This window comes from Apostichopus japonicus, chromosome 7, assembly GCF_037975245.1.
Source record: "Apostichopus japonicus isolate 1M-3 chromosome 7, ASM3797524v1, whole genome shotgun sequence".
Lineage (NCBI taxonomy): Eukaryota > Metazoa > Echinodermata > Holothuroidea > Aspidochirotida > Stichopodidae > Apostichopus > Apostichopus japonicus.
In genome coordinates this window covers 21,487,672-21,512,336 of record NC_092567.1, presented here as the reverse complement: position 1 = coordinate 21,512,336, position 24,665 = coordinate 21,487,672, and the positions used below count along the sequence as shown (strand labels likewise).

At 39.4% G+C, this 24,665-nt stretch overlaps 2 protein-coding genes and 1 long non-coding RNA gene across 5 annotated transcripts; 1 reads left to right on the top strand and 2 right to left on the bottom strand.

Moving 5' to 3' along the window:
• The first annotated feature begins 782 nt into the window (after positions 1-782).
• Positions 783-19,721, top strand: LOC139969729 (four-jointed box protein 1-like). 3 transcript variants are annotated; one of them, XM_071974929.1, is made up of 6 exons: positions 783-1,126; positions 13,636-14,334; positions 14,767-14,943; positions 15,710-15,893; positions 16,576-16,725; positions 18,426-19,721. In XM_071974929.1, exons 2-6 carry the CDS (start codon positions 13,938-13,940, stop codon positions 18,853-18,855), a joined length of 1,338 nt encoding a protein of 445 aa, XP_071831030.1. In that variant the 5' UTR covers positions 783-1,126; positions 13,636-13,937; the 3' UTR covers positions 18,856-19,721. The 3 variants fall into 3 exon arrangements, with proteins under 3 accessions (XP_071831030.1, XP_071831032.1, XP_071831031.1); XM_071974931.1 differs by having other exon boundaries at positions 783-1,130; XM_071974930.1 differs by lacking the exon at positions 783-1,126 and adding an exon at positions 3,374-3,557.
• LOC139969732 (uncharacterized) lies at positions 6,975-12,979 on the bottom strand. The gene is made up of 3 exons (XR_011793792.1): positions 10,358-12,979; positions 9,541-9,713; positions 6,975-8,963 (listed from the first exon to the last, which is right to left on the bottom strand). It is a non-coding gene; the product is annotated as an uncharacterized lncRNA (long non-coding RNA).
• A 409-nt stretch (positions 19,722-20,130) lies between the features above and the next one.
• On the bottom strand, positions 20,131-24,275 carry LOC139969725 (uncharacterized). The gene is made up of 3 exons (XM_071974926.1): positions 23,852-24,275; positions 21,925-22,303; positions 20,131-21,267 (listed from the first exon to the last, which is right to left on the bottom strand). Exons 1-3 carry the CDS (start codon positions 23,903-23,905, stop codon positions 20,342-20,344), a joined length of 1,359 nt encoding a protein of 452 aa, XP_071831027.1. The 5' UTR covers positions 23,906-24,275; the 3' UTR covers positions 20,131-20,341.
• Between the last annotated feature and the right edge of the window lie 390 nt (positions 24,276-24,665).

Sequence of the window (24,665 nt, the reverse complement as noted above, 5' to 3'; positions counted from 1 at the left end):
TGCTACTAATACCCTGGGGGTGGACTGAGCTATGAATTGCAAACCGCATTCAACCAGTGGTAGTAGGACCTTGAAATAAGCACCACATTTAGTGTCTAGGACCATGGCGGTAAAACAGAGACTGAGTTAGCACTTTTCATGACCAGTAGGACATCGGTGCCTTCAGCATCTTAACATTGCGTCGCAATTCACTAACCAAAATTTCTCAAATACTTCAGGAAGTGAAAACTACCAGTTCAACATTACCGCGTTGTGATCGCAGCATGCATGTATAGGCTTGAAGTCTTGATAGCCGCCGGTTGAGATGACAGTATAGCAAATTATCCATTGTCTGGACAAGAACTACCTTAATGACATCCAAGAATGTTTTCAACAACACTAATGCACCAATGTGAATAGGACACGTGTATATGTGACCCCTTTGGTGGGTGTTTGGACCCGGAACCTAATGGCGGGGGGCCTATACTCTCAGAACCGCCTTTCCACGCCTTCTGGTATTATATGCTTATCTGTCAATCATTTGCAATGCAAAGCTAAATTTTGAACATTCACCAATTTTTCACCTTCTTGACAAAAGTATTGTCACTGGGTAGCGGATTGATTCACTTTTCTGAGTTGAAAACTTGCCTCGTAATTGAAGGGACTATAGAATCGCTGGGAACTCAATTTAAGTTAAAAGCGTAAATATCCCATTCTGAAGTTTCGAGCAAAGAAAATCTATCCACTATTCATGTGCACTGAAGCGCATCGCACACCCAATTGGAGTGTATAGGGGGTAAACGAACAACAGACTTACTTTAGTACTATAGCCGATCTGTGCATATTGATTTGCTGTGGTTGCTTTGAGGAATTATATCGATCAAACAAATTCAACTGCACATGCACAACTCCAAACGTCACGCTAAACTGAAGAAGTATACGGATTTCGAAGGGTTTTCCTTTCGGAAATTCTCTTAAAATAGCAGATAGTAAAACTTCGTTTTGTTGAATGGGTAGCTTAACTAGCAATGACGACGACGGGTTCGTGCTTGGGCTGATCATGTCGCCCGACTTGCTGTTTTACAAAGTATTTTTGAAATCGCGAGAGAAAACTACGTCCAGTCTGTGGAGTGTCTGCGAACGAGAGGTAGGTAAACATGCGTTACTCCTATACAAATGTTTGTAGCATACATGTACAGTTGTCAAGAACTGAAACCTCGTTAGCGAAACCTGTGAGATGCGTACAGTGTAACGATCTTCCTCCGTCTGCGCGTGTAAGTGTGTTTGTGTGTGAAAAGTGTGTGTGTGTGTGGGGGGGGGGGGGAGGAGGGATCGGGAAAGGTCATAGCCCTACAAAGAAAGTTCCCAGCAGATTTCATACTCTCGACAATTTTTGTTAATCCGGTCGTTTTGTTAGACAGGGTAATTCTTCTTGAATCTTGCTTTCAGTTTAGGGTGAACGAGTGAGGCATCGAAGTAAGCCTAGGCTATGTATATTACAGGGTGGGCTAATAGGTCCGTTTCCATAGCTCAGAACAACCAATATGTCATTTGGGTTCTTGGCTCGACTGCCAGAAACCGTGGTTCTATTGAGCAATTGCGTTCTTCCGTTGATTACATATTTGAGATTTTGTAAATTGAGATTTTTATTACTTTATCGATCTGGACACAACAACTGCGTTTATTCAGGATCTGGGTATAGGTCACAAAATCTGCTCCTCATTTGAAATAATTTTGCCTGGAAGGTCCGACTAGACTTCCTCCGGACACACCAGCCCTTCCCGTTCTCATGTGTAGGCTAGGTGTATCGGTGTATGTACCACCCGCACCCAGAGTGAATCCTCGCAACAGTTTTTTTTTTTGGTATAACGAACCTGAATATTATCGACAAAGCAACAGGCATAGAGCCCGCTTAAAGGGATTTCTCATCCTTTTGCAACGCACAGAAAAATATCTGCGTAGCTGAACTCTATTGATAGGACAGGTGCACAATTATGTAGTGTGAGTCGTTATTTACGAAAATTGTAGGACACTCTTAGCGAAACAGGTCTGCACTTGAATGTAGTTGGATTACGCATAGCTAATGCACCGCGCGAAACCGGGAAAGTTTTCCACAGTACAAACCATTTCAGGTGGGCGTCTGCATGGTGTTGGGACGGTAAAGTTTAATAATAGCATATTAAACTAGAGCCGAGACAGGGTGAAGTTGTTGAGAATAGCCAACGTTCACGTTGTTCACGTGATGTATAATGGTATATATTCGCTTTTTTTTTGAGTGTTCAGAGTAAATGAAATACAAGCTTTCCCGGCTTCCTAAGGACTCGTTTCTTTTCTGTTCATCAGTCCAGTCTGTCATTATGTAAAGGCCTATAGAAGGCTCTAAAACATCTTTGTACCAGTTTTCGAGCCGTGTATATGGCTGACAGAAAACAAGGTTAAAACAAGGTTATTTCGTTCGAGGCAACCGAAACATTGTTGGCTTATTAGGTTCAGTCAAGAGGCGACAAGAGCCTGGCCAGGCCACGGGGACAGTGATGCCACCGGGCCCGGCCCTTTTTTGAACATTTCATTTCCCCGGAAGTATTTTTTTTGGAAATGAGAAAACAGTGTTCTCTATCCCATATTTTTTCAGGGACACCGTCATACTTTTCCGGGCCCAATTATTAGCCCCGGGGTCCTGGGTTGTTTCCCCAACACCCTTTCGTTACATAGGTCCAGGCTAAGTGCAGTCAGATCAGATCCAGCAGAGGGACCGCAGTATAGTGTAATGGTAATTGGAAATTTGGAACAAGGTAAACAGCACGACGTGCAACAATATCAAAGTCGAAAAACAAACGAACCCCCTCCCCCTACCACTACCCCACAAGAAGAAAGCAAATTATCTATGCGGAAGTCCTGTAGCTTTAAAAATATGAATTTTGATGAAAGAATATCGAGTTGTATAATCAAAAATATAAAATTGTTATTATAAATGAGACAAATTATAATTAGCAAGTAAAGAGTGAATCCGAATAACATTTGCTGCTTTCACTGGGGTTTCCTCGCCTATATGATATTTAAAAAAAGGATGTGAGAATTTAGGAATTTATCGACGTTTTATCGACGACCCTTCCCCCTATAATAAGTTTTGCATACCATTTGATCAACATCACAACAAGTCCTTCAATAATCGTTCAATTTATTTTGCGCATTCAGTTCATACTCGAAACGGCACAGGAAAAATCATCCACTTACAATAAATTTCGTTAGTAGTGGGCGTATACACAGTAAGTGGGAGTGGCTAAGTGGTAAGTAATATCCAATCAGAGAGTTCCAAACACTAATTAGCAACACTATGAACATGCTTGATAGGCAAACTCAAAGACTATAAACTAGATAAGTGTATGAGAACTAAAGAAAAGACGGTGACCTAATTTTCACCACATGTAAAACACTATTATTTATTGTGCTCAAATGATTTAGATTTCACATTGGACATAAATTTTTCAAGCGAATAAGCACTTATCATTTCGCCAATTAGCTTTTTCTTCGCATGCACGGCGTTCCATGTCTGCCGACCACGTTCGTACGAGAATAAGGTAGGCTCACGATTCTGTGATTGTTTCTTGTAGTTTTTTAATGGATTTTTTTTCAATTGAAACAGAAATTTGTTTGTTATTCTATGAAAACGTTACAATCATTAAAGTTAAGGGTAAAACAAGTCAAATAAATTCAATTTTCTAATCGAATATGCAGAATTTCATTCCTTTTTATGAAAAGTATGCACCTTTAAGACTGTCATATGCTGGGCTGACAAAGTACATGGTACATTTAAAAACCAAATTAGGTATAGTTTTAAGAGAGCACATAGTTTTATCCACAAGTACAATACACTATATGTATCTTTTTATGGTAATAAGAACGCGCTCATAGCGGCTCATAGCGGTTCACACAATCTGTGCAATTTTGTGATTAAAACTTGATCGTTATGAGGAAATACGGGGCACCTGAAAATGAATATAAATATGGCTACGTCTTCTAGGCGACTTAAATCGTATTTGGAACGTTGGAGTGGGGGGTCGGACTAGCCTACCGATGTACTGACTCGGAACCTGTGAGTCACTGTACGGGACCGAGTCGCTGAAGGCGCCGCCAGTTTGCGGTGTCGAGAGCGTCGATTTCCTCATGGTCGCGAGGTGTTATAGCTTCGTCTGAAAACGCCAAATACTGTGTTTGTTTCACGGATCCACGGCCGGCTGTTGGTTGGATAACTGAGCCGGTAGCAGTAAATGCCCCAGTCCGTCCCTGCGATGGAGTGGAGCAAAAATTAAAAGATTCAATTTGTGCCTGTGTTTGAATAAAAGGTTTATTGATTGGGCTCTTTCTCTTTCGCAAGGTATCAGAGTATGGAAGTATTTAGGAAGCATCCCAAGCGACGGCGCGTTTTGTAACTTTTGGATAATGCTTTAATTTTTATATATCACTGTTTTCAGTAGTGTTACGCAATTGGTATTAATCGATATTGGTTACCATGCGGGTCCTCTATTTCGAGAAATCATGGATCCCACCACTGAGTCTATTATGCATACCCTACTCCTTGAATTGCATTATATCCATTATATACCTGTTGAAATATATCCTTTTTCCTTTCTTATTTCAATCAATTTAATGATGATTCCTATAGTTGTCCGTAGCTTTTGTTAAGGCGTGTCGGCCAATTTTATTTTTGCGCTGGGTTTTATCTTTACTATTCATCACGGTATTATCGATTCGTTCCTTGGGATTGCGCCTGTCTATGTGACGCGTATGTAGAGGGGGGGGGGGGGATTATAACAGCCGTATAGCATTTCCTATTTTTCTGTATGGATGCTCAACAGAGTCTAAGTTGTCCGAGGAAATGATACGTTTTTGTTTTTTTTACTCCATGCCGTAATAATCGCATCCTAATAATTACAAGATAATAATAATAATAATAAATAAAAATCATAAATAAAATCAACAATAATAGTAATATAATAAACAGATAAAGCTTCATAAATGCAAGTTCGAACATCAATATGGATTAGTATATACATCCAGGGGGCCGATCCAGGATATTAAGAAAGAGGGCAGGGGTAGCCTTTGGGTCCTTGACGCCGACTTCCATGTAAAGGGGGGGGGGTAAGGCCGTCAAGGCGTCCTCCCCAGAAGAAGAATAAAATAGACGACAAATAATGCGTACACCAGAGACATCGGGCTATGTAGGTTATATACATTTGTTCTATAAGTGTGTATGTTTACACGCATGCAATTAAGGTTAACTATACATGTCCCAATAACTGTTTTTTTTTAAATGTGGAACAACCTCGTAAGGATTGGTGCATGGGGAACTGCTACTCTAAGTAGCGCCCTGCCTGAATGCTGTCAATGCAGTAAGAATGTAGAAGGAAGAGGAAGCGAAATATTTCCCCCCTACGTGAGATCGTCGGATTCTTTTCAACCATACACCGTATAGACTATTCTATACGAAGTCCTTGAATTACATAATACCGGTGTCCTATCCCGTTTGAAGTACTTTAGCCATGGCTTTTCTTCATCTCATCATTTTATTTGATACGCTTTGTTGTTTACTGTCTCTCTGTCATAAGGGGTTCACCTATAGCATATTGCTGACATTATCGTTTGTGTGCGATGCTACAATGTAGGCCTACAATTAAAAGACCTATTGTGTTGACCCAAATGAAGACCCTTTTCTCGATGTGAATGTTTGTCAAGACACCCAGGTGTATTCAACAAATCGTCTTTCACATAAAACAGAATTCCCATTCACACCTCTTCTCATAATGGAGTTAACCAAAATGAAGGCTTTCTCGCTGCAGTCGCGAATGCTTACTACATAACATAAAGACAACGATTTTCTATACTTAAATGGACCACACGTATAACACGTTTAAAGAGATCTTAGTTCCGTATTGACTTGACGAAAGGGGGGGGGGGGGGGGGGGGAGTAAGGTGTTTTTACACAATTCAGTAATTAGAAAGATCTCAGTCGCATCTCCACTTCCGCCTCTGTCAATATCAGCAAACTGTATGCCAGGGCCAATATATTATCTGCTGTGGACATGTTGCTGTTCTATATACTAGCCAAGATGGATGATAACATTATAGTTCTATATAAGAACGTAATCGACGTTCTCGCAATATTTAATTGGACATGCATGACTCGTACCAAATAAAACTCAATACTAATAAACGTTTAAATCGATCGTTCCATATATGTCTTGCCACACGTATGTATTCTTTCTTTCGTACCAAACAAAGGATTGTTTCCAGCTTTCTGCGTAACATTTCTATTCTCTTATCATGTATTCTGTAATAAGTTTAGTATTCATCTTCGCAAGATAGCCAAATCGATATTGTTTTGTCTGTGTGTGTGTGTGACATGACAGTATATGTACAAGCTTACGTATACTAAAGCTACCACTTTATACACGCACATACACCCTTACCTTAGTACATATACATGCACGTACAAAATAGACAAATGAATAATTTTGCTCATATTTGGAAAACAGATTAATTCTCGATGGCCTACGACCAGAAACAATTTACATGTAACTTTCAAGAAAATGCTGTTTGGTTGATTGTACGTGTTAATCTCGTATAGATGTCTGTTAGAATCTTACATGCACGATCGTAGTTAAATAGTCAACTAGAATAAGCTTGTAGACGTAACAATGACATATTCCGTTGCGCCGACACGCTAATATAATAGGCGATTTTTGTTTCTTCGTAATTGGCTACACATTTTGTTGAAATTGGGCAGTTGTTATCAAGAACCGCCGCACACTGTACGACCGTCGCTGAATGTCATTCGGGTAATCGGTAAGTCTCGGAAAGTCGGAGTCGGGTTCAACTGAAGCCAACGAGAATAAAATCTGCCAAATTCTCGTCACCATGGTCGAGTTTAGTCTGGTTCGTTCGGTTGGGCAGTGTGCGGTCGGTCTAAAGGACCCAATTAAAAACAAGTTATGCACTATATACACTGTAAAAACACTTGGGTCATTTTTTGACCCAAATTTGACCCAGCAACTTAGTGGAATCTCCACCAGCCCAGGTTTGGGTCAATTTGACCAAGGATCTGTGTCATTTGACATCTGACCTAAAACTGGGTTATTTTGACCCATACGCTACTTTGACCCATATGCTACTTTGACCCAGCTTTTGACCCAGTGGTTAGTGCAATCTCCACCAGCCCAGCAGATTGGGTCAAAAAAATTGACCACGTAAATGGGTCAAAGCTGAATTTACATTTGCAGTTGCAGGAAGTCTATAAAAGAAATGACATAAGACTTTGATTCCTAATGATAAATTAATTTATTCAAATCACAAAGTGGTGTTACAATAAAGCATGCAACTTCTTCTATTTCACATATAATTATCGATATTCATTTTGTTTTATTCCAACTAGAACATCATAGTAACAGTAAAAATCAGAGTAATGTGATACCCATAAAACTAAACAAACAATGAACACAAGAACATAGGCTAAGGCTAATGTACCAATTGAGAATCATTGGAACTAAGCAATGTTCCTTAAAATCCTGACATACTTAACTAAAACAACTGATCATTTATTCATGTGCACAAACTTTAGTTCACTGAGGAATATGTTCTGTACTACTTGAAAGACTTTAATTGTTGATCTCACAACTAGGTTTGCTGCAGTGTTTGTATATATTAAGTTAATCAAGACTGGAGCATGCACTCACTCTCTACTTCTATCCTTAGTCACTGTAGTAATTTGATTATTAGCTAGCATTTCTAATTGTTTTTAAAGAATATAAATAAACAACATTCCATACTTATTAATTGTATAAAATGTTAGGTATACAAAGAAGACATGTAGTACATAAATGGTGGCTGTAAGAAATAAAATATTTTGGAAAGCTCAATGTTTGGTGGGGGCTTTGTCATGGTCAAAAGTCAAAGACAATATCAAACATATTTTGCAGTGGGTTGGTGGGGCAAGACAAACCCTATGACCAGCTGCCAATTAATAAAATCTTGCAAGCATATCCCAAAGGTGATAATTTCCTCAGTAGTTCTTGTACCAAAACAGCATTAGATTTGAATGAGGAAAAGCTGTTTATAACATACAGTGCAAGACTTATAATCACTGAAAAGTCATCAATAAATGGAAACACTGTGAATAAATATTTTTGCACCACCAATATGTTACAATATGTATTAAATTTTCAGTTTCTCAGGCAAAAAATGTACATCAGTCATGCTTTTGGCTAGTTGTGCATTTATGATGTATGGTGGAACACTAGTTTTGCACCACTGTTTGTGAGGCAGTTCTGCTTCTTTAGTCTAACTAAACTTAACAATAACAAATACCAAATGAAACTTAAACCTTGTTCAAGGTAATATAACATGCAAACATAAATAGCAAACAACTTTGTCACATTATGTAAATTAAAAACCTCATGTAATCATCCCATCATGTTAATGACCATGAACTAAGTGTTAACCTAATGTTGCACTGCCCAAGGTTTACAGGAGATATGTTCATATCCCTTATATGTGTTTTGAGAAAATTATACGATAAAAGGTTACAATGTATAAAAAAAAACCAAATAAATCATATTAAACACTACTTTTGACAAAGTTGTTTACATACCTTTTTTCTCTTACTGACTACTTAAAAAAGCATGTAGGCTTATTACTGAAGGGGATGTTGAAACCTTTCCTTTCCCTTCACTAACCTTAATGAGGAATTTGGGTATAAATTCCCAGGTTGTTTGACACTGGCAGGGGTAGGCTATGTCAAACAAGTACAATGATTTGAAAGAAATATCAAAAGCTGCAATCAAATCTGTTGTTTGCAGAGCAACCCCTTTGATGATCACAAATGACTGAGTCGGATACCTTCTATCACCAAATGCAAGGACGAATGGCTGCTTTCAGGTTCTATCTTGCTTAAGCTCATCTTCCATGAATTGAGGAAGATTGGTCCCAACCTTTAGAAGAAAGAAAATAAATTGCTGCTTTCAATGCACACTTAATTCTGTTGTCACTAATTTAAATAATTAGCAAATCTTTTCACTTGAATCATTACCATAGCAGATTAAGATTCTGTTGACCTCAAATGATCTTGGACCTCCATGAAAAAATAGAGGGATCATCTACTCACAACCTTTGGAAGAAAGAAAATAAATTGCTGCTTTCAATGCACACTTAATTCTGTTGTCACTAATTTAAATAATTAGCAAATCTTTTCACTTGAATCATTACCATAGCAGATTAAGATTCTGTTGACCTCAAATGATCTTGGACCTCCATGAAAAAATAGAGGGATCATCTACTCACAAAGGGCTACCTACATACTAAGTTTAAGGTTCAAGCAACTTAACTTGGCACCTGACTGTTATAAGTGAAAAATCATCATGACATTTTATGCGATTTAATTACATACCAGTAGGAATGACTGAGGATGTAGGAATATCAGTTACTTAGCCTACACAGTTAAAAGAAATTGACTCATATCCCTTACTGAGTATATTGTATGTAGACTGTTCAAGATAATGGTATTAGTACCTTTTGGATCTGTTTTATGTTGAACTTTACATGTGTAGGCTTCTTTACTTCTTTCAGTGTTGCTTCTTGTTTCTTAAAGGCATGGGATCGTTTTCGGGCAATCTTTCCTCAAGATAGTCTGTAGCATAGCCTGTAGCAGGATGTTTCCCATGGGCTTTTGGGTACCATGCTACCTATAGTCCACAGATAAAAAATAGGACATATATAGTTAACTTCAATTGTTCAATTACAGCGACTATAGTATTGGCAAAGACTGTTTGCTGGAGTATATCATATTTTACTGCAGTGGCATAACCAGTAGGGGAAAAGCCCCCAATTGGTCACCCCCATCCCCCCCCCCCCAAATTGACATACAAGTAAATTAGTAAGATAGAAATGATGAACCATTTTACATCTTGTCCACCCCTTAAATACAAGAATTTTATCCCTCCCCTTTCACCCCTTCCCCATATCTTGTCCCCCTCCCCTTGCACAGACTCCTTGCTACCCTTCAGCTCTCCCCAACCCCCACTAAAAAGTCTGATTATACTACTGTTTTACTACATTTAATAGCACACTGTTAACTCTCTGTTCAGCAAGATAGCTATTAACAAGTAACATTATACTGGTCTTAGCCTCTAACGTTATATTTAGTTAAACTTACGTAGTGAGGCTAGGCCTATGCTTTACCAAAGACCAAACGTTAGGTCTAACATTACAGCTATCTATGTATCACTATCAGTATCACTATCACTGTATCAGGGTATTTATGGGCTTGTCTGAACCACGGCGCTCGCAGCACTAATAACATGTTACTTGGGCCTTGGCGTATATTTACCTTTGAATATTGGTATTTACATTGGCAAACCCCAGTCATCAAGGATGGAACTAACAAACGTGTCCATTTTCAGAGCCCATCAAAGTTTTTGATTCAACTAAGACTGCCTTCTTGGTCCTGAATTTACGTATGGTTTGTAGATTTGTGTGACGGTGTTCAGCTGTTGTCTACGAAAGGCGTCATGCAAAAACGCTGATAGTGGTCACATGACATAACTTATCCAATTAGAAAAGTCTTTGAGAATGACCCAGTGCAAAAAGTCAAACTTTCATCGAGCTATTTCACAATTTCAAACAATCTTGCGTAATAACTCAACCAATACGACCCATTTCTGGTTACAGTATGGCTGACTCAGCAGATGGGTCACACAAAATGACCCAGGTGTTTTTACAGTGTATAGCACCGTTTCCCTTCATGCCACCACACTGTGTCTTACCCTTCTCCCTTTCCTGTCCTCTGTCCCCTCCCTGCCCTCCCCCTCCCTTCCTCCTCCCCATCCTGAATTGAGGCTAGCATCTATTATCAACCAATGCCTTCTACATCCTTTTACTATTGGCCCAAAGAAGGAACGTCGAATCTTTATCATTTTTGAAGGAACTATTTAAAGACAACAAACTTCCTGATGCGGTGAAGATGGAAGAGGATAAAGAAGGGGATTATGGAAGGGGAGAACGAAGGGGATTAGGGAATGGGAGAACGAAGGGGATTATTTTATAGTATGACCTTACTGGCTATCGCGACCAGGAAGCAATGGTGGTTCACAAAACAACTGTGTTACCAGCACAAACGACCTCCAGTGGTTAAACTTACATAAGCTCTTAACAAACGCTTTTTGTTTATATTACACACCGTGAAAATCAGTGATAGACTGAAGCTATTGTATTTCGCTTAGTCATAGCAATGTGACAGAGGTCACTGGAATCGTGTCCACGCCTTGTATTTATCGATGAATGTCATCGAAAGGGGATATACCGCTAGATTATATCCGATGTGAATGACTCATCATAGTGTGTGTTTGACTCTGAGTCAAACTCAAAAAGGGCCTACACATTACAGCTTTAAACATTTCAGCAAAATAGTCTTTTTGAGACTAAGTAACTGTCGACTGACTATAGTGATTAATTGTTGACGCATTTACTCAGTTTAACTGTACCTTGTAATGTTTGCAAGGAGGACTATATGCACACACGATTATAGGCCCTATTGTAGGCCAATTAATTCACAACACGAATCTTTTATTCCATAATAACCGCGATTTAAAGTCACAGGTGATGGGAAAAGTCCTTGACAAGAACGCTAGTAATACATGTCCAACAACCATGTCTCACAACATTTCTTCAGTTTGAGGCGTTTGTGTAAGAGCCTACAAGCGGTCCACCCACTTGAAACTGTGTTAACACTGCATTCAACGTACTACTTGAGTCATATTCTCTGTTTGTACATTGTTCGCTTTGCACACAACAGTATTACGTAAATCGTATTGTATTTGCTATCGACCGAAAGGATTCTGTTAAACCAGGGAGTGGTTATATAACAACTCCCTGGGTTAAAAAGCGGCTATATACTTCCGCGATGAAGACTGTAGGGAGAAACGAAAAAACAGAAATCGTTTCCTGATGCTAAAGTTACGTTTATTATAGTCAATATTGATGCGAACTTTCACTCACACAAACGTCTTCTTTTTGGGAACCATAGCAAGATCTTAACATAATCAATAATAGTAAACAGATACTATTCATTTCAGCCATAGTCAGCCGACAATGTATAGAATTTATAACACTGAAGCTCAGTTTAAACGTACTTACTGTAAGAGGATTTTCTTAAGTTGGCTTAGACATTTTCCTTGGAGTCTCTCTTCAGATAGACACATGGTAACCCTAAAGGGAGCGAAACAAATCTTCTCGGCCTTTTGGCTAAGATCATGTGTAGTATATGTTCCCTTTCGAGGGGAATGGTGATACACACCCGACGATGATCACACAGTCTCAGTGTCGATGCAAGGGGACATGGGTTGGGAGCGGATCAGTTGTTCCGTAGTTTAGTTTTCGTGCCCAGGTTCTTTCCTGGGTGACTTTTCTTAAAAAGTACAAAATCTTTATGCAGATCCAGACAGAATGCGGGCATGGTGGTTTTAGCTTAAAGAAAATAAAATTTCCCCTAACGTGATGTATAAGGTCAAGAATATAGTATGACTTTTCTGTAACACTCCGCAGTGTATACTCCGTTGATGACCAAACTACATAGCACTCTAGTACTCTACGCCCTTCATTTAATCTTTTTGCCTAAAATTGAGAGACCCTATATTTAAAAACTGATTATATAAGCAAAATCATAAGTATTCTCAAACTGGGACTTGTATTACGTCACTTGAATTCTTTTTATGAAGATTCTGGAATTTATGAGTAATTGTTAAGTTTACGTCTAGTTGTGCGAAATGACGTCTGTCTTGCTGATTGTACACACACCGGATCTAATAAGTGCTTACAAAATTTTCTGTATAACTTTAGGAACAATTGCAGAACGGATATGGTATTCATTGTTCCAAGTTTGTTTCTCCACTCAAGCAGGAAAAAATAACCGGTTCTCAAACTTACTTGGCAATGCCTCCTTTATTGGGATTGGGGTGCATGAGGGGGACGGGAGGGGTAATTGTGTCAATGGCTTTCCGCACAGGATTTCCAAAATAAGGTGGGGTGGGCGGGGGGGGGGGGGCAATTTCTAGATTTCCCCCCGACTGACTTAGGTAGAGACATGAACTTTTATGGAAGGGCTAGAGGCGAATAAATGATTTCATGAGGACATTGGTATGGCCCTGGGGAGGTAAAAGCCGACTCACACTCAGAGAGGGGGTATGGGTGTGCCTCTTGGCAAAAAGGATTAGACGTCATCACGTCAAGAAGTATATTAGGTCTATAGGCAATGTTGTGCTAATGAATACTCTTGAATTGGGGAGGGAGTAAATGGGGTACAAAACCGAAGAAGTGGTCTTGTTCTTCCCTGGCTGAATGTAAAAACGAAATGACCATAACTGATCGACATTGGAGGTGGGAGAGGGGGGAGGGGGGGGGGGTGGTCATGACAGGTGAGTAAATGATGATCGTTTACCTAACCAATCAATTTAAACAATGATGAAGACTATGACAAGTATATACACAATGTCATTCAATGCAAATCAAGGTCGTTCAAATATATATAAGCTGTGCGCATGCGCAATGCCTTAAATATGAGTGATGTTTATCCTGATGCCAATTTCTCTTCTTTTCTTTGTTCTATTGCAGGTTCTTGATGGTCTACGACAATAGATTTGAAAATTAACTGAACTTCCTTGATAAATCCATTTGGATCATTTATTGACATTTTAAATAGTTCTATTCTATGAATAGGGAATCAACACAATTTCGCGGTCAGCAAAAATAACTAAATCAATAAGGAACTTGAAAGAACTTTATTAAAAAGTCCAATTCGTCATATTGAACGAAAACTTTTATAGCTGCGGCATTTTTAAACATCAGTAAATTCTTTGACGTACAAAAAGTACCAATACCTTTTTGTACTTGGTCATTTTTGTTTAATGTAGCCTATGTATTGTTTATGTATGTATTTCAATTTCATGAAAACTCATCATTACAATACAATATTCATGATGTTTCGTTTGTGCGTGTTTTTAACAATTGCTGCAAATCTTGCATTCGCAAATTTTGTTGAGAAGAATCCTCAAGCAGCTCAAACTATGAAAACGGGTGTAAAAGAGCAAAATATTTCTTATCACATTGATAAATCTTCGAATAACCCCATAGGGGTACAAATATTGACCCCAGATGCATCAGTCGAAAAACATAAAACTGAAGACGACTGCTCCTCTAATGAAACGTGCAAGACCCATCAGCATCACAAGTCAGCAGCTCCAAATACGGATCTTCAGTTAGTAGAAGAGGGGAAGTTCTGGTCGAAACATGTGGAAAACCTCTTGCCTGAAGGTAAACTGCGTAATGTTTTCTTTTTTGCCCCGCGTAACTGGTTCAGTTGCACCACTAATCACGACTATATAGTTCAGTAGACGAGCTTTACATGCCTGTTTCGTTGATCTTGATGAGAAAGGAAATGAATGCAATATGTGACCCGAAGTACCAGGGGTCAATGGAGGGGTCAATGGAGGAATACCATGAACATTATACCAGTTCTTTGATCATAAGTATATGAAAAACAGAATGAAACGATTTTGTTTGTTTGTTTGTATAATCAGCGTTTGTTGTTACACTAATGCAAGACATTTTAAATAATTTGTTTAGTGTTAACATATAACGCGTACGAGGTTACGTTTCACAAGTATGATATGAATATTCATTATTATTATTATTATTATTATTATTCTGTTATAATTATATGTTTTATCCATTTTTGGGGTACAGGTGTGACTGACGAGTTCTACCGTGACTGGGTGCGAAAAACTAGCTATCGTCCGATTGTGTACATAGAGAAGGGGACTCTCTCCAAATGTGGTCGCGATGGCAACGCACACGCCGTAATGAGTGATGGAACACAACTATGTGTTCGAAACTCCAGACATGGAAATCTTGGTTTGTTAGGTAAAGCATCAATTTCTTGCGTCAAACAATGTCACAACTCACGTTGTCATAGCAACTAAAACTGATATACATTCTATAGTACAAATATGTACACCGCATTACATAACCTTGTTATAGTTCATAAACAAAGTTATGACGTGGATTGTAAACCCAAAATGCACTTATTTTCTCAAAGCAACCGTATATTTACCAAGTAGGACAAACCTCTAAAGTGAACAAAATTACACGGTAGTGAACTGCCAAACTGATTGGAACAACTGGATACGTTTTCAGGTGTTCTTTCTCATAGGTTCAGCAAACTTATGGGTGCCATGACAACGAGCATGTGACGTATTACTACAACGAATTGCGTCCTGTATTCCTGTTTCATGTAGTTTACTCTATCACTGATCTTGTTAGTTTTATCTGCAGTTAGGAATAATTACGAAATAATCTTTCTAGCTTATTCATTTTTTGATTTTTTTCTGTATTACACACAGCTTAAATGTATAGTGCGTATAGGCATGGATCTATTAGTGTCTCACTAATAGATCCATGGTATAGGCTACGTATTAAATAGGCTATAGTACATAGGCCATTTGTATAGGCCATTTGTATAGACAAAGTGCTTAGTGTGTTAAACTATCCACCATATGTTACGGGCAGGGCGAAGGTAACGCCTGCAGCCACTACGTTTTAGGATACATGTGTGTGGACAGGGCTGCTTTCGATTATGAGCAAGTCCACTCAGTTTTGGGGGTTGGGCATATCGTTTCAATATTCACAGGAGAATTGCTGGCCTTCCAGCTGGCGCTTTTCATGCAAATTCGTACTGTCCCCGCCATTGCGGTAGGAAAGATTACAACCAATGAAAACTCGACATGGGCAGGTCAAGGGTCACGGCTTGAGGCACTAGCGTTGATGGATGACATGTATGTGACCTTGATACAGTGGATGCCTAGCTTGACTGAGTAAGTTTGTGTAGCAATGGGAAATATCGTCTGGATGTCATAGTTACATCACGCAATCATATTAACTCTCCTCTCACTTCATGTAGATTTTCTTGTATCACCCACCACCAGTCATTGTTGTTGAGTCAGGCCTCACAACATGTCCGTGGCCATAGCGACGACATTACACGTCCATCAGTCGCCTGCACTGATCGTCTGCCTAAACACTTGGTCGTCCGTTGGTAGATCAACTTGGCGGCGGGATGATCGCCTGTTTTGCAGCACAGGTGGTTAAGGACATTTTTTTTGTCTCACCTTTTTTTGCAGCAGATATATGATTTTGGTTGTGCAAATGTCGATCAAGACTGACGTATGGAATCCGAATAGGCGTGGTTGACCCTTATATTTGGCAACCTCAGCACTTTATTTTTTTTTTATTTATTATTGGTAACTCCAATTCTATCCCCTCTCCTTATTATTAAGTTATAAAGTCAATGACCCTCACTTTGAATACCGACGAAGTATGACGTAAGCTATACAGGCCGAACTGGAACTAAACTAAATCTACATCCCAACGTTATGAACGGTAGAGGCAGTGACGTCACGAGAGCCCCTTCACACCGCTTGAGAGATAAGCACCAGTACCGCCGCACTCTATCGTGACTAGAGTACTCACACAAACTGATTCGTTTTCAATTTACAGCGCACATTTCCCATCTGTAATCCAACAAGAACCGTACACTTTGGCCGCAGACAACCCGTTACTTAACACGCTGGATGAGCCTTCACTGGTGTACCTAGCCGAATGGACGGATCTAGTCGTCTTCGACTACATTACCGGTCACATTGATAGGTATGTACTGCACAGAATTATCGAGAGAGAGGTCGTACTCCCGGGGGACAATGATGTCACCTGGCCCCCTATTTTCACTCTTGGTACATCCAATATTCCAGAGCTTTCAGATTTTTCCACAGCTTCGGGCTGTGGTCCCTTCCCCTATCCCGACCCAATCAGGCCCAGTATACTGCTTACGGCGTCAGGTTGTTCATAGGAGTCCAATGGTGTGTTGTTGTGGGTGGATGGATGGATGGATGGATGGGAGAGGGGATGGGGTGGTAGTCGGAGCAGGACCATGTACAGCTCTTCGGTTGGTACAGTTAGGTTGGTACAGTTCTTAGACTCTGAAAGAGCGAAGTTATAAACCTAAACTAGTGTAACTTCTTTGCTAACTGCATGGCTAACAATGAGTTAGGAAGTGATTCCAAACGATTTCATCATTTTGATATATTAAAGTCTGTGAATGAACTGGCAAGGTTTGTCGGGTATGCGTATGGGCTGATAGTCATACATTGTGATGCATCCATGCTAGCTGGACGTGTCCTAACTTTCTTCATTCAATCCCAAGGGTCGTATAGGTTAGGACGGCGGGTGTGGAGAATTGAGCTAGAACCCATTACAACCCACTCCTTATCCCTGTTGTTTTTTATATTTTATGATTTCTGTAAATAATTTAATAAGTAAAATGGGTATCAGTTTTTAATATTCAGTATTATTTATTTAAGAATGTTCCATCCTTTTTGGTTTCGATGATAATCGTAACCTTTGCATTCATGATGGCGTATGTGTGTTTGTGTGTGCATTTGTGACGCCCAGATTGTAAACACGATATCTCAAGAAGGGAAGGTCGAACCAATTTCATATTTGGTGTGTATAGTAGTACCACATTTAGTACAAGAATCCTTTTGTTTTTGGGGTCATCAGAGGTCAAATTGTGAGAACCTTGTAAACATGATATCTCAATAGTGGAAGCTTGGGTATATCTCATATTTGTTATGAAGGTGTATAACATTAAGTAAAAGAAGCCTATTGATTTTGGTGGAGGTCAAAGGTCATTGGGACAGCAGGTCAAATCGTGAAAGCCTTGTAAACATGATATTACAAGAAGGGAAACTTGGACAGATCTCACATTTGGTTTGTAGATGTATGATATCAAATTTAAGGAGCCTATTATTGCTTTTGGTGGAGGTCAAAGGTCATTTGAAGTCAACAAATGCCAAACATTTACTTCACTCCCCTCTTTACCTGTCTCTCTACACTAACACACCTTCCTAAAATTAGTATCGCCAGGACAGCTTGGACAGATCGCATATTTGATATGTTATTATACCACATTGAGTACAAGAAGCCTAATGTTCTTGGCGGAGGTCAATGGTCAATGGTCTCAGCAGGGATCAAATTTTGAAAACCATGTTTTACACAATATGTCAACAAGGACAGATTTCTTACTTCGTATGTTGATGTATCTATCACATTTAGTACAAGAAGCCTGTTGTTGAGGTCAATGTTTATTTCAGGCCATCCTGTGTCATTGCGAATTTATTGCTTGTCACATCAGACTGCTTTTCACTGTAGGCCTATTACTAAGATCAAGTATGTTGTACACCCTCACTATACATGACGTCAGATTCATTAGGAAAACTGCTCATTATACATCATCGAAACCACAATACATTTTTACATTCTGTTTATTTCTCTTCTTCTCCTTCTGATAGAATGACAATATTACTCGACGCAATACGAAAGACAGGAGAGAGATGGCTCATGAAGAACGCCATACACAACCTGGGCCGTAATTCTGTGACGGGGGAGCTATGCATCTTCGACAACGAGTGCGCGTTTTTCGCGTCATATCCATTATTGACTAATAGACGGAAGGGTGGAACTTTCACGAGCATGTACGAGGAATTACTCGGTTCGGTTTGTATCTTTCGACGGTCTACGGTTGATGCAATTACGAAGTTACGACAAATGGACGACGTCGGCGGTTACTTATACGAACAATTGAGAGCAAGTGATGCAATGGCTAAACAGATGATTAAGGAGGTGTTTAATGACCATATCATGTTATCAAACGAAATCAGTAACCGAATCGAAAACGTGTTCAATCATATGCAGAAGTGTCTTGGAAAAACAGGTGACTGAACAGTAGTGGCATTACGTATGAACAACTAAAATGGAAGTGAGGGTGGTGATGGGGGGGGGGCGTGGGGATAGAGGTGTAGCCGTGGTGCTTTGAGAGTGTCACCCCCCTCTTCCCCTTCTAGAAGAATAGCCAAGAGATAATTTTACATCTTTCATCTGTAGAAAGTGATCTTTGTACTAAGGGAGATGGGGGAACCATTTATCAACCCAAGTGTCATCATTCCCATGAATGGAAACTTCCGTGAAGTAACAAAAATTATGGAAAACTATGAAATGACTCAAGGGTTGGTTCCTTCAAGTTCACTCTTTTTTAGTTACATTTCGATGCCACAGATGAAGCTTGTAATCAATATTGACCAGGATGTATCTTTACTGCAATAAATATAACTTTAAGGATGAATATTTAACATTTCTAATTTTTAACTGTCAGGAATATGTCATACTAGAATTATAAAAAAACGATAAAGAGTATAAAGAGCCTCAGAATATAGCCTGCAATATAGACCCTCACCTCCGTGAAAATAATCACGTGGACAAAAAATTTATAATCTGCTGTTCCATCACATCGGGGAAACTTCCTGAATAATGGAGGGCAGAAGGCCAGAACTGTTTTCGGAGACATTCTGAGAAAATCTACGTTCTTCGCTGAGCATTAACACTTACATATTTGACTGAACAAATCCATTTACCCGGAGCAATACACTAGTATATACTACAAACTAACGTATTCAGCATATGCTGTACGAAAATAACCTCATAATATGAGTAAAATTTCATCATTCTATGAATGAAGAATAAAAAACATCATCGAAGCCACCATGCTGTTAAAAGTAAAAGTAAATAGATTGGCACATTTTCGAATTATACAGACAATATATTTTCATGTTTTGTGTGTCGTTTCGTTCCACATGCAAGATGTAGGCAAGATGAAACAAAGGTCATAATGAAACAGCAATTGTTTGGAAAAGATGTAAATTGGGCGGGGGAGGGGGGGGGGGCGGGGGGTTGGAGTGATGTCAACAGTAGTCTGCATGATGGGTGGGGCGGGGGGGGGGGTACGCCACCTATACCCCGGCCTGGTTAAGGGTCTGGGTAAAAGACTGGTTTAAGTTAAGGAGTGAAATCCTCCCCGTGTTGCAATTGGTCATTCTGTAATAATAAAAAAAAAAATACAAATGGGATGCGATGAAGTCCCTTCTGCGCACGCTCGTTCCCGTCGCATGCGCATGCTCGTCGTACAAACAACTTAGAAAAGATGACAAGTTCTATACCTCCTTCTGTGAGTATCGATCTATATTTTGACGGTTACCTCCTTGAAATCCTAACCCACTATATAGTATTCTCACCTCCATTGAAATCCTAACCCACTTTAGGTCTTCCCACCTCCATTGAAATCCTAACCCACTATAGTAGTTCCCACCTACAATGGAACTGCTACCTCAGGATGACCTTTTCCCGCACTTCGTCACAGTGACTGCTGAACCATTTACGCCATCTTGGAACATTTGAGACAGAGAATTGCCCCTCTAATTGGTATCGACACACTGTCGATTGGAGGTAATACTTTAATTCTCGGTAGTCGGAAAGCAGGCTCTACATGCTGTTTTTTCTTCGGTTCTGTCGACACCATAGCGCATCGAGTGTTGGCAGCAGCTGCAGCAGTTGTTGTCCGATTCACCAAGTGTTTATCAATCTGGCTAGTGGCGTATATCTGGGAGGGTCGTTTCTGATTTATCTTGGTACTCCGTGTTATCGTAGCCACATTATAAACTGCGGTCCTAGCATGTAACCTTATAGGAATTCTATTCACATAATAACTAGTATGATCTTTCCTGACGTTTTGGTGAGATTTTTGGAAAGTCCGAAAACGATTGGTGGTGATATTTGACAAATTTGTTTTAGATTTTCTCAAATGATCCTTTCTTATCTTGATCCCGACTAATTCTTGCTTTTCTTTGATAATTGGCGGGAATTTAGTTACGTTGTCTTTACTATCAAATTTTAGTTTTATGTCTGATTTCCCTTCTGGGATAGCTTTTTCCCGCACTGATATCTCTTGTTGAGCATCGTCATTAGTTTCTGAACTAAACCGCTTTGTTGCATGTAAATCGGATTGACTTGAACTTTGAGGGAATTTTCTCTTGTTGTTTCCAATCTCTACGATGGGTTTATTCCTCTGTGGATACCAAGCACTGTTTCGCTGATTCAGAGCTGCAAGGAAATTCTTATCATCACTGGCGTATAACTTCCATTCATTCGTGTCACGTCGATCGTGAAAACCTCCAAATGCGGTATCAGGAAACGACTGGGTAGGACAGCCTACATTACGCACATGTCTGGAGTGAGTTTCTCCATCGTAGATCGTCTGCATTGCAGTGGAATCCTTCCATGAACATTTTTCACGTACAAGAGCTGAAAAATAGATCATAATTATAGTCACATTACAGTTCGGGTTTACGCAGCTGAAAAAGCGATGGGGGGAGGGAGGTGGGGGGAGGTGGGGGGAGGTTGGGGGTAGAGTTCGAAACTATTCCTCACTATGACCGGACCTGGAGAAACATATCATTGGTACGAACGGAATAAAAACACGAAGCATAAATAGGATAGCATGAAAGAAAAAACCATTAACTCGCTTGCATCTCCCAGGTTTCTTCCTAAGTTATGTACCAGATATATTCATATTAATACAAGAACCAAACAATTTTTTCCCGGCGATGACGCCAATGTGGAATGGGTCAGCATCCTACCCCTCCTTACCTTTATAGAAATTTCAAGATAAAGTGTAAAAATTCCGATAAAGACGTCAAACGATAAAACAATTTACCCGACAAACTTCATGACTTATCCCAACAAAGCGACGGACTTTCCCATAACCATCTCCGAGGACAGAAGAAGAATTATTTCAGATACAGACGCCCCTAGTAAACTTAAGATATCTTCACTCCATCAGCCCCCCCCCCCTCTCCAATTCCCGTCTTCTTCCCTTCCGGACTTCCTTCGACCGAATTATTTTGAAGACTATCGACCCTTGCCTCTAAATGAAAGATGGTTCTAATTAATCTGACTTACGATCAAATTCATCCCTTCTGTTATTCCCTTTTCCTTCTCGCATCATTGCGGGGGATTGAGATGAACTAAGGTTCATCGTTCTGTCGATTTTTGTACAGAGATGACCTTTGACCCTTAAAGGTATTTCATAGTCACAATCGAACGTCTTCGCATTTGATTGTGGCTCCATATATGTACACAAGGTACACTTGCTCTTCTTGTGTACCTTCCGTGGCAGAGCTGCCAGGGGAGGTACCCGACGTCGCACTTTGAGCCGACTTCTTGGAATGACCGCATTCTCACATTTAGGACCGCCGAAATATGAAGTTCCATCTGCAGTAGGTTTGATATTTCTGGACTTCAAATCCCTGTTGCAACCAATCGTTCCGCAACGTAATATCTGTAAATAAAACAAAATGGCGAGATAGAGAAAAAAGTCAACATTTAAGATTAAAGATGATAACCAAGGTCAGTTGTGAGCAGAAACTATAGAGTAATTAACATACACATAGATATAGTAATTAACATACACATAGATAGAGTAATTTAGATGATGCTAGATTTATTTAGATGATGCTTGTTAAGAATCGGTAAACTCTATGTTTATGTTACTTGTCATTGTAAGATTGGACCAAATTGATTTCATCTCCCCATGTGAATATTTTGAAGAAAACATGCATCGTGTAATTTTGGGTTAGGAATAATTAGGTGACATTTCGCTTTAGCTGCACGTTTAATTGTAGCATTTAATAGGCTACTATATAACAAGATAGGATTCAGTATATTCGCCTCTTAAACTGAACTTTTGAGAAGGACATACCATAAAAAGTAACTAACAAGTCGGACCTAATCATCAATCAATCTGGGGTTCGTTTCAGAGCTATATATCATTTTATTAAATCTTTTACTATATTTGTTTTTGGTTTCCCGAAAGGGAAAACTATGGAATTACCTATACTGACTTGCAAACTTGTAAGGGGAACCGTGGACTGTAAAGTCGGCAAAAACGCGATCGCAAAGTCGGTAATTACTATAACGGTTACATTCATCCAACACGGCATCATACTTAAACATTTTATTCAAAGTCTAACTGCCAGAGTAAATTAATCAGGTCACAGATCCGGAGTCTATGCATAATAAGTTCTTCAATACCGCCGTTATTACGTTTCGGTTTACATTTCATACTGCAGTTTTGATTAAATTTCGTAGTGTATACCACTTATAATTATGCTAATGAAATATGTAGATTATTGGTAACAAATATATTTGTATAGGCCTAACTATAAACAACACTTCTCTTTATCTTCTGTACCATTGTACCGAAGCTGACCTTTCAACTTCCACAACTCTTTCATTTAACTTGGAACTATGGAATTTCCAGGTGTGACCCCGAGTCAAAAAGAATACTGTAAGGAATTTAATGGCACAGTCTATTTTCGTATAGAAGGAAACCGTTTTTTTAACATGCTGCTCTGTATAATGTCGTCGCCACCAGCTTAACAACTATTGATTTGGAACTTTCTGTATCTTCGGGACTCTTTCTTTCTCTCTTTTGGAAGGCTTACCATTCCGTTCACTCATTCGCTCCTGACTGAGGAAATTGCAAGTTACTTTTAACTTTAAATTCCATTCTGCAGGCATATTTCTCGTTTACTGAATTTACTTGACACATATTCTATTTAATCGCTTTTCGCGAGGAACTTTTCTTCTCTTTCATTCGTTACTGCTAAACTCCGGTCGACGTCATCTATAGCACAGGTCAGTTCTACCCTACCACAGTAAAATTTAAAGTAGCTTACTACATTATAAGCTTGAGAAATGTAAAAGAGTTTAGTTCTATACATTAGTTTTTGAGTTATGTGCACATGGTTCATTCCGCGTCACCGTGGTTCAGCCCTGCAGCCCCATAAAACACTCTCTTTATTGAATAAGCTGAACGAGCACTGACCTGTTCAAATAATTCTGCGGTCCCTGCTGCAACGTCGCAATGTTCACTAATCATGGCTGTTCATCTTGAATTCTTTCTGCTGTTTACAAAGTGATTTCATTTCTTCGCATTAACTGTTTTTTCATGGAGTTAATGACATCTGTACACATGACTTTCCTGGATTTTCTTAGATGAACACTAATTTGACAAGACGAAACAGTCAACACATGCATGGCTAATGGCTACTGGCTTAAACCTATCAAGTTATGTTTGTATATCGAAAACAGTTGCATGTTGTGATGTCATAAACAGAGTGATACTGCATAACGTATGCTTAAGTGAAGCGCTGCCATGAAATGATATTTTTAAAGATGTTAGACGCTAGCCTAGTCTCTACTACACTTCGTGCACACAATGTGTACCAACGATTATTTTTTACAACGCCGAAGGCGCTAGATTGATACTTCTAACACACACAATAAAACCCCATTAAACCAGTACACGTCGGCGTCTGATTGCATGCAGCGCGTTTGTATAGCCTACACTTAAAGATTAAGCCAACTTGCGCGTACAGGCGCACGCGCATTCGTTTCACTCTGCTGATCGTTCAGTGAAGCTGCTTTTATTTCTATGATGGCGACAGACACTAATTTCTTCTCGTAATACAGATAAGGAATCGTCACATAAATCAGACACGCTCAAGAAAAGGGAATGCTGACCGACTATGAGAAATGGGCTATATATACCCTTATGATTTTTTTCAATTTTCGACCAAAATCACGACTTTGTTAATTCTTGCCAAAATCATGCACAGGGATTAGGGCGACCTTGTGGT

Excerpts from the sequence above, each read along its gene's own strand:
- LOC139969729 (XM_071974929.1), top strand. The coding sequence starts at position 13,938 with ATGTATTGTTTATGTATGTATTTCAATTTCATGAAAACTCATCATTAC. Across the intron at positions 14,335-14,766 it reads GGAAAACCTCTTGCCTGAAG|GTGTGACTGACGAGTTCTAC; the intron begins GTAAACTGCGTA and ends TTTGGGGTACAG. Across the intron at positions 16,726-18,425 it reads ATTACCGGTCACATTGATAG|AATGACAATATTACTCGACG; the intron begins GTATGTACTGCA and ends TCCTTCTGATAG.
- LOC139969725 (XM_071974926.1), bottom strand. The coding sequence starts at position 23,905 with ATGATTAGTGAACATTGCGACGTTGCAGCAGGGACCGCAGAATTATTT. Across the intron at positions 22,304-23,851 it reads CCGCAGAATTATTTGAACAG|ATATTACGTTGCGGAACGAT; the intron begins GTCAGTGCTCGT and ends TTTTATTTACAG. Across the intron at positions 21,268-21,924 it reads CAGAAGGGATGAATTTGATC|CTCTTGTACGTGAAAAATGT; the intron begins GTAAGTCAGATT and ends TCTATTTTTCAG.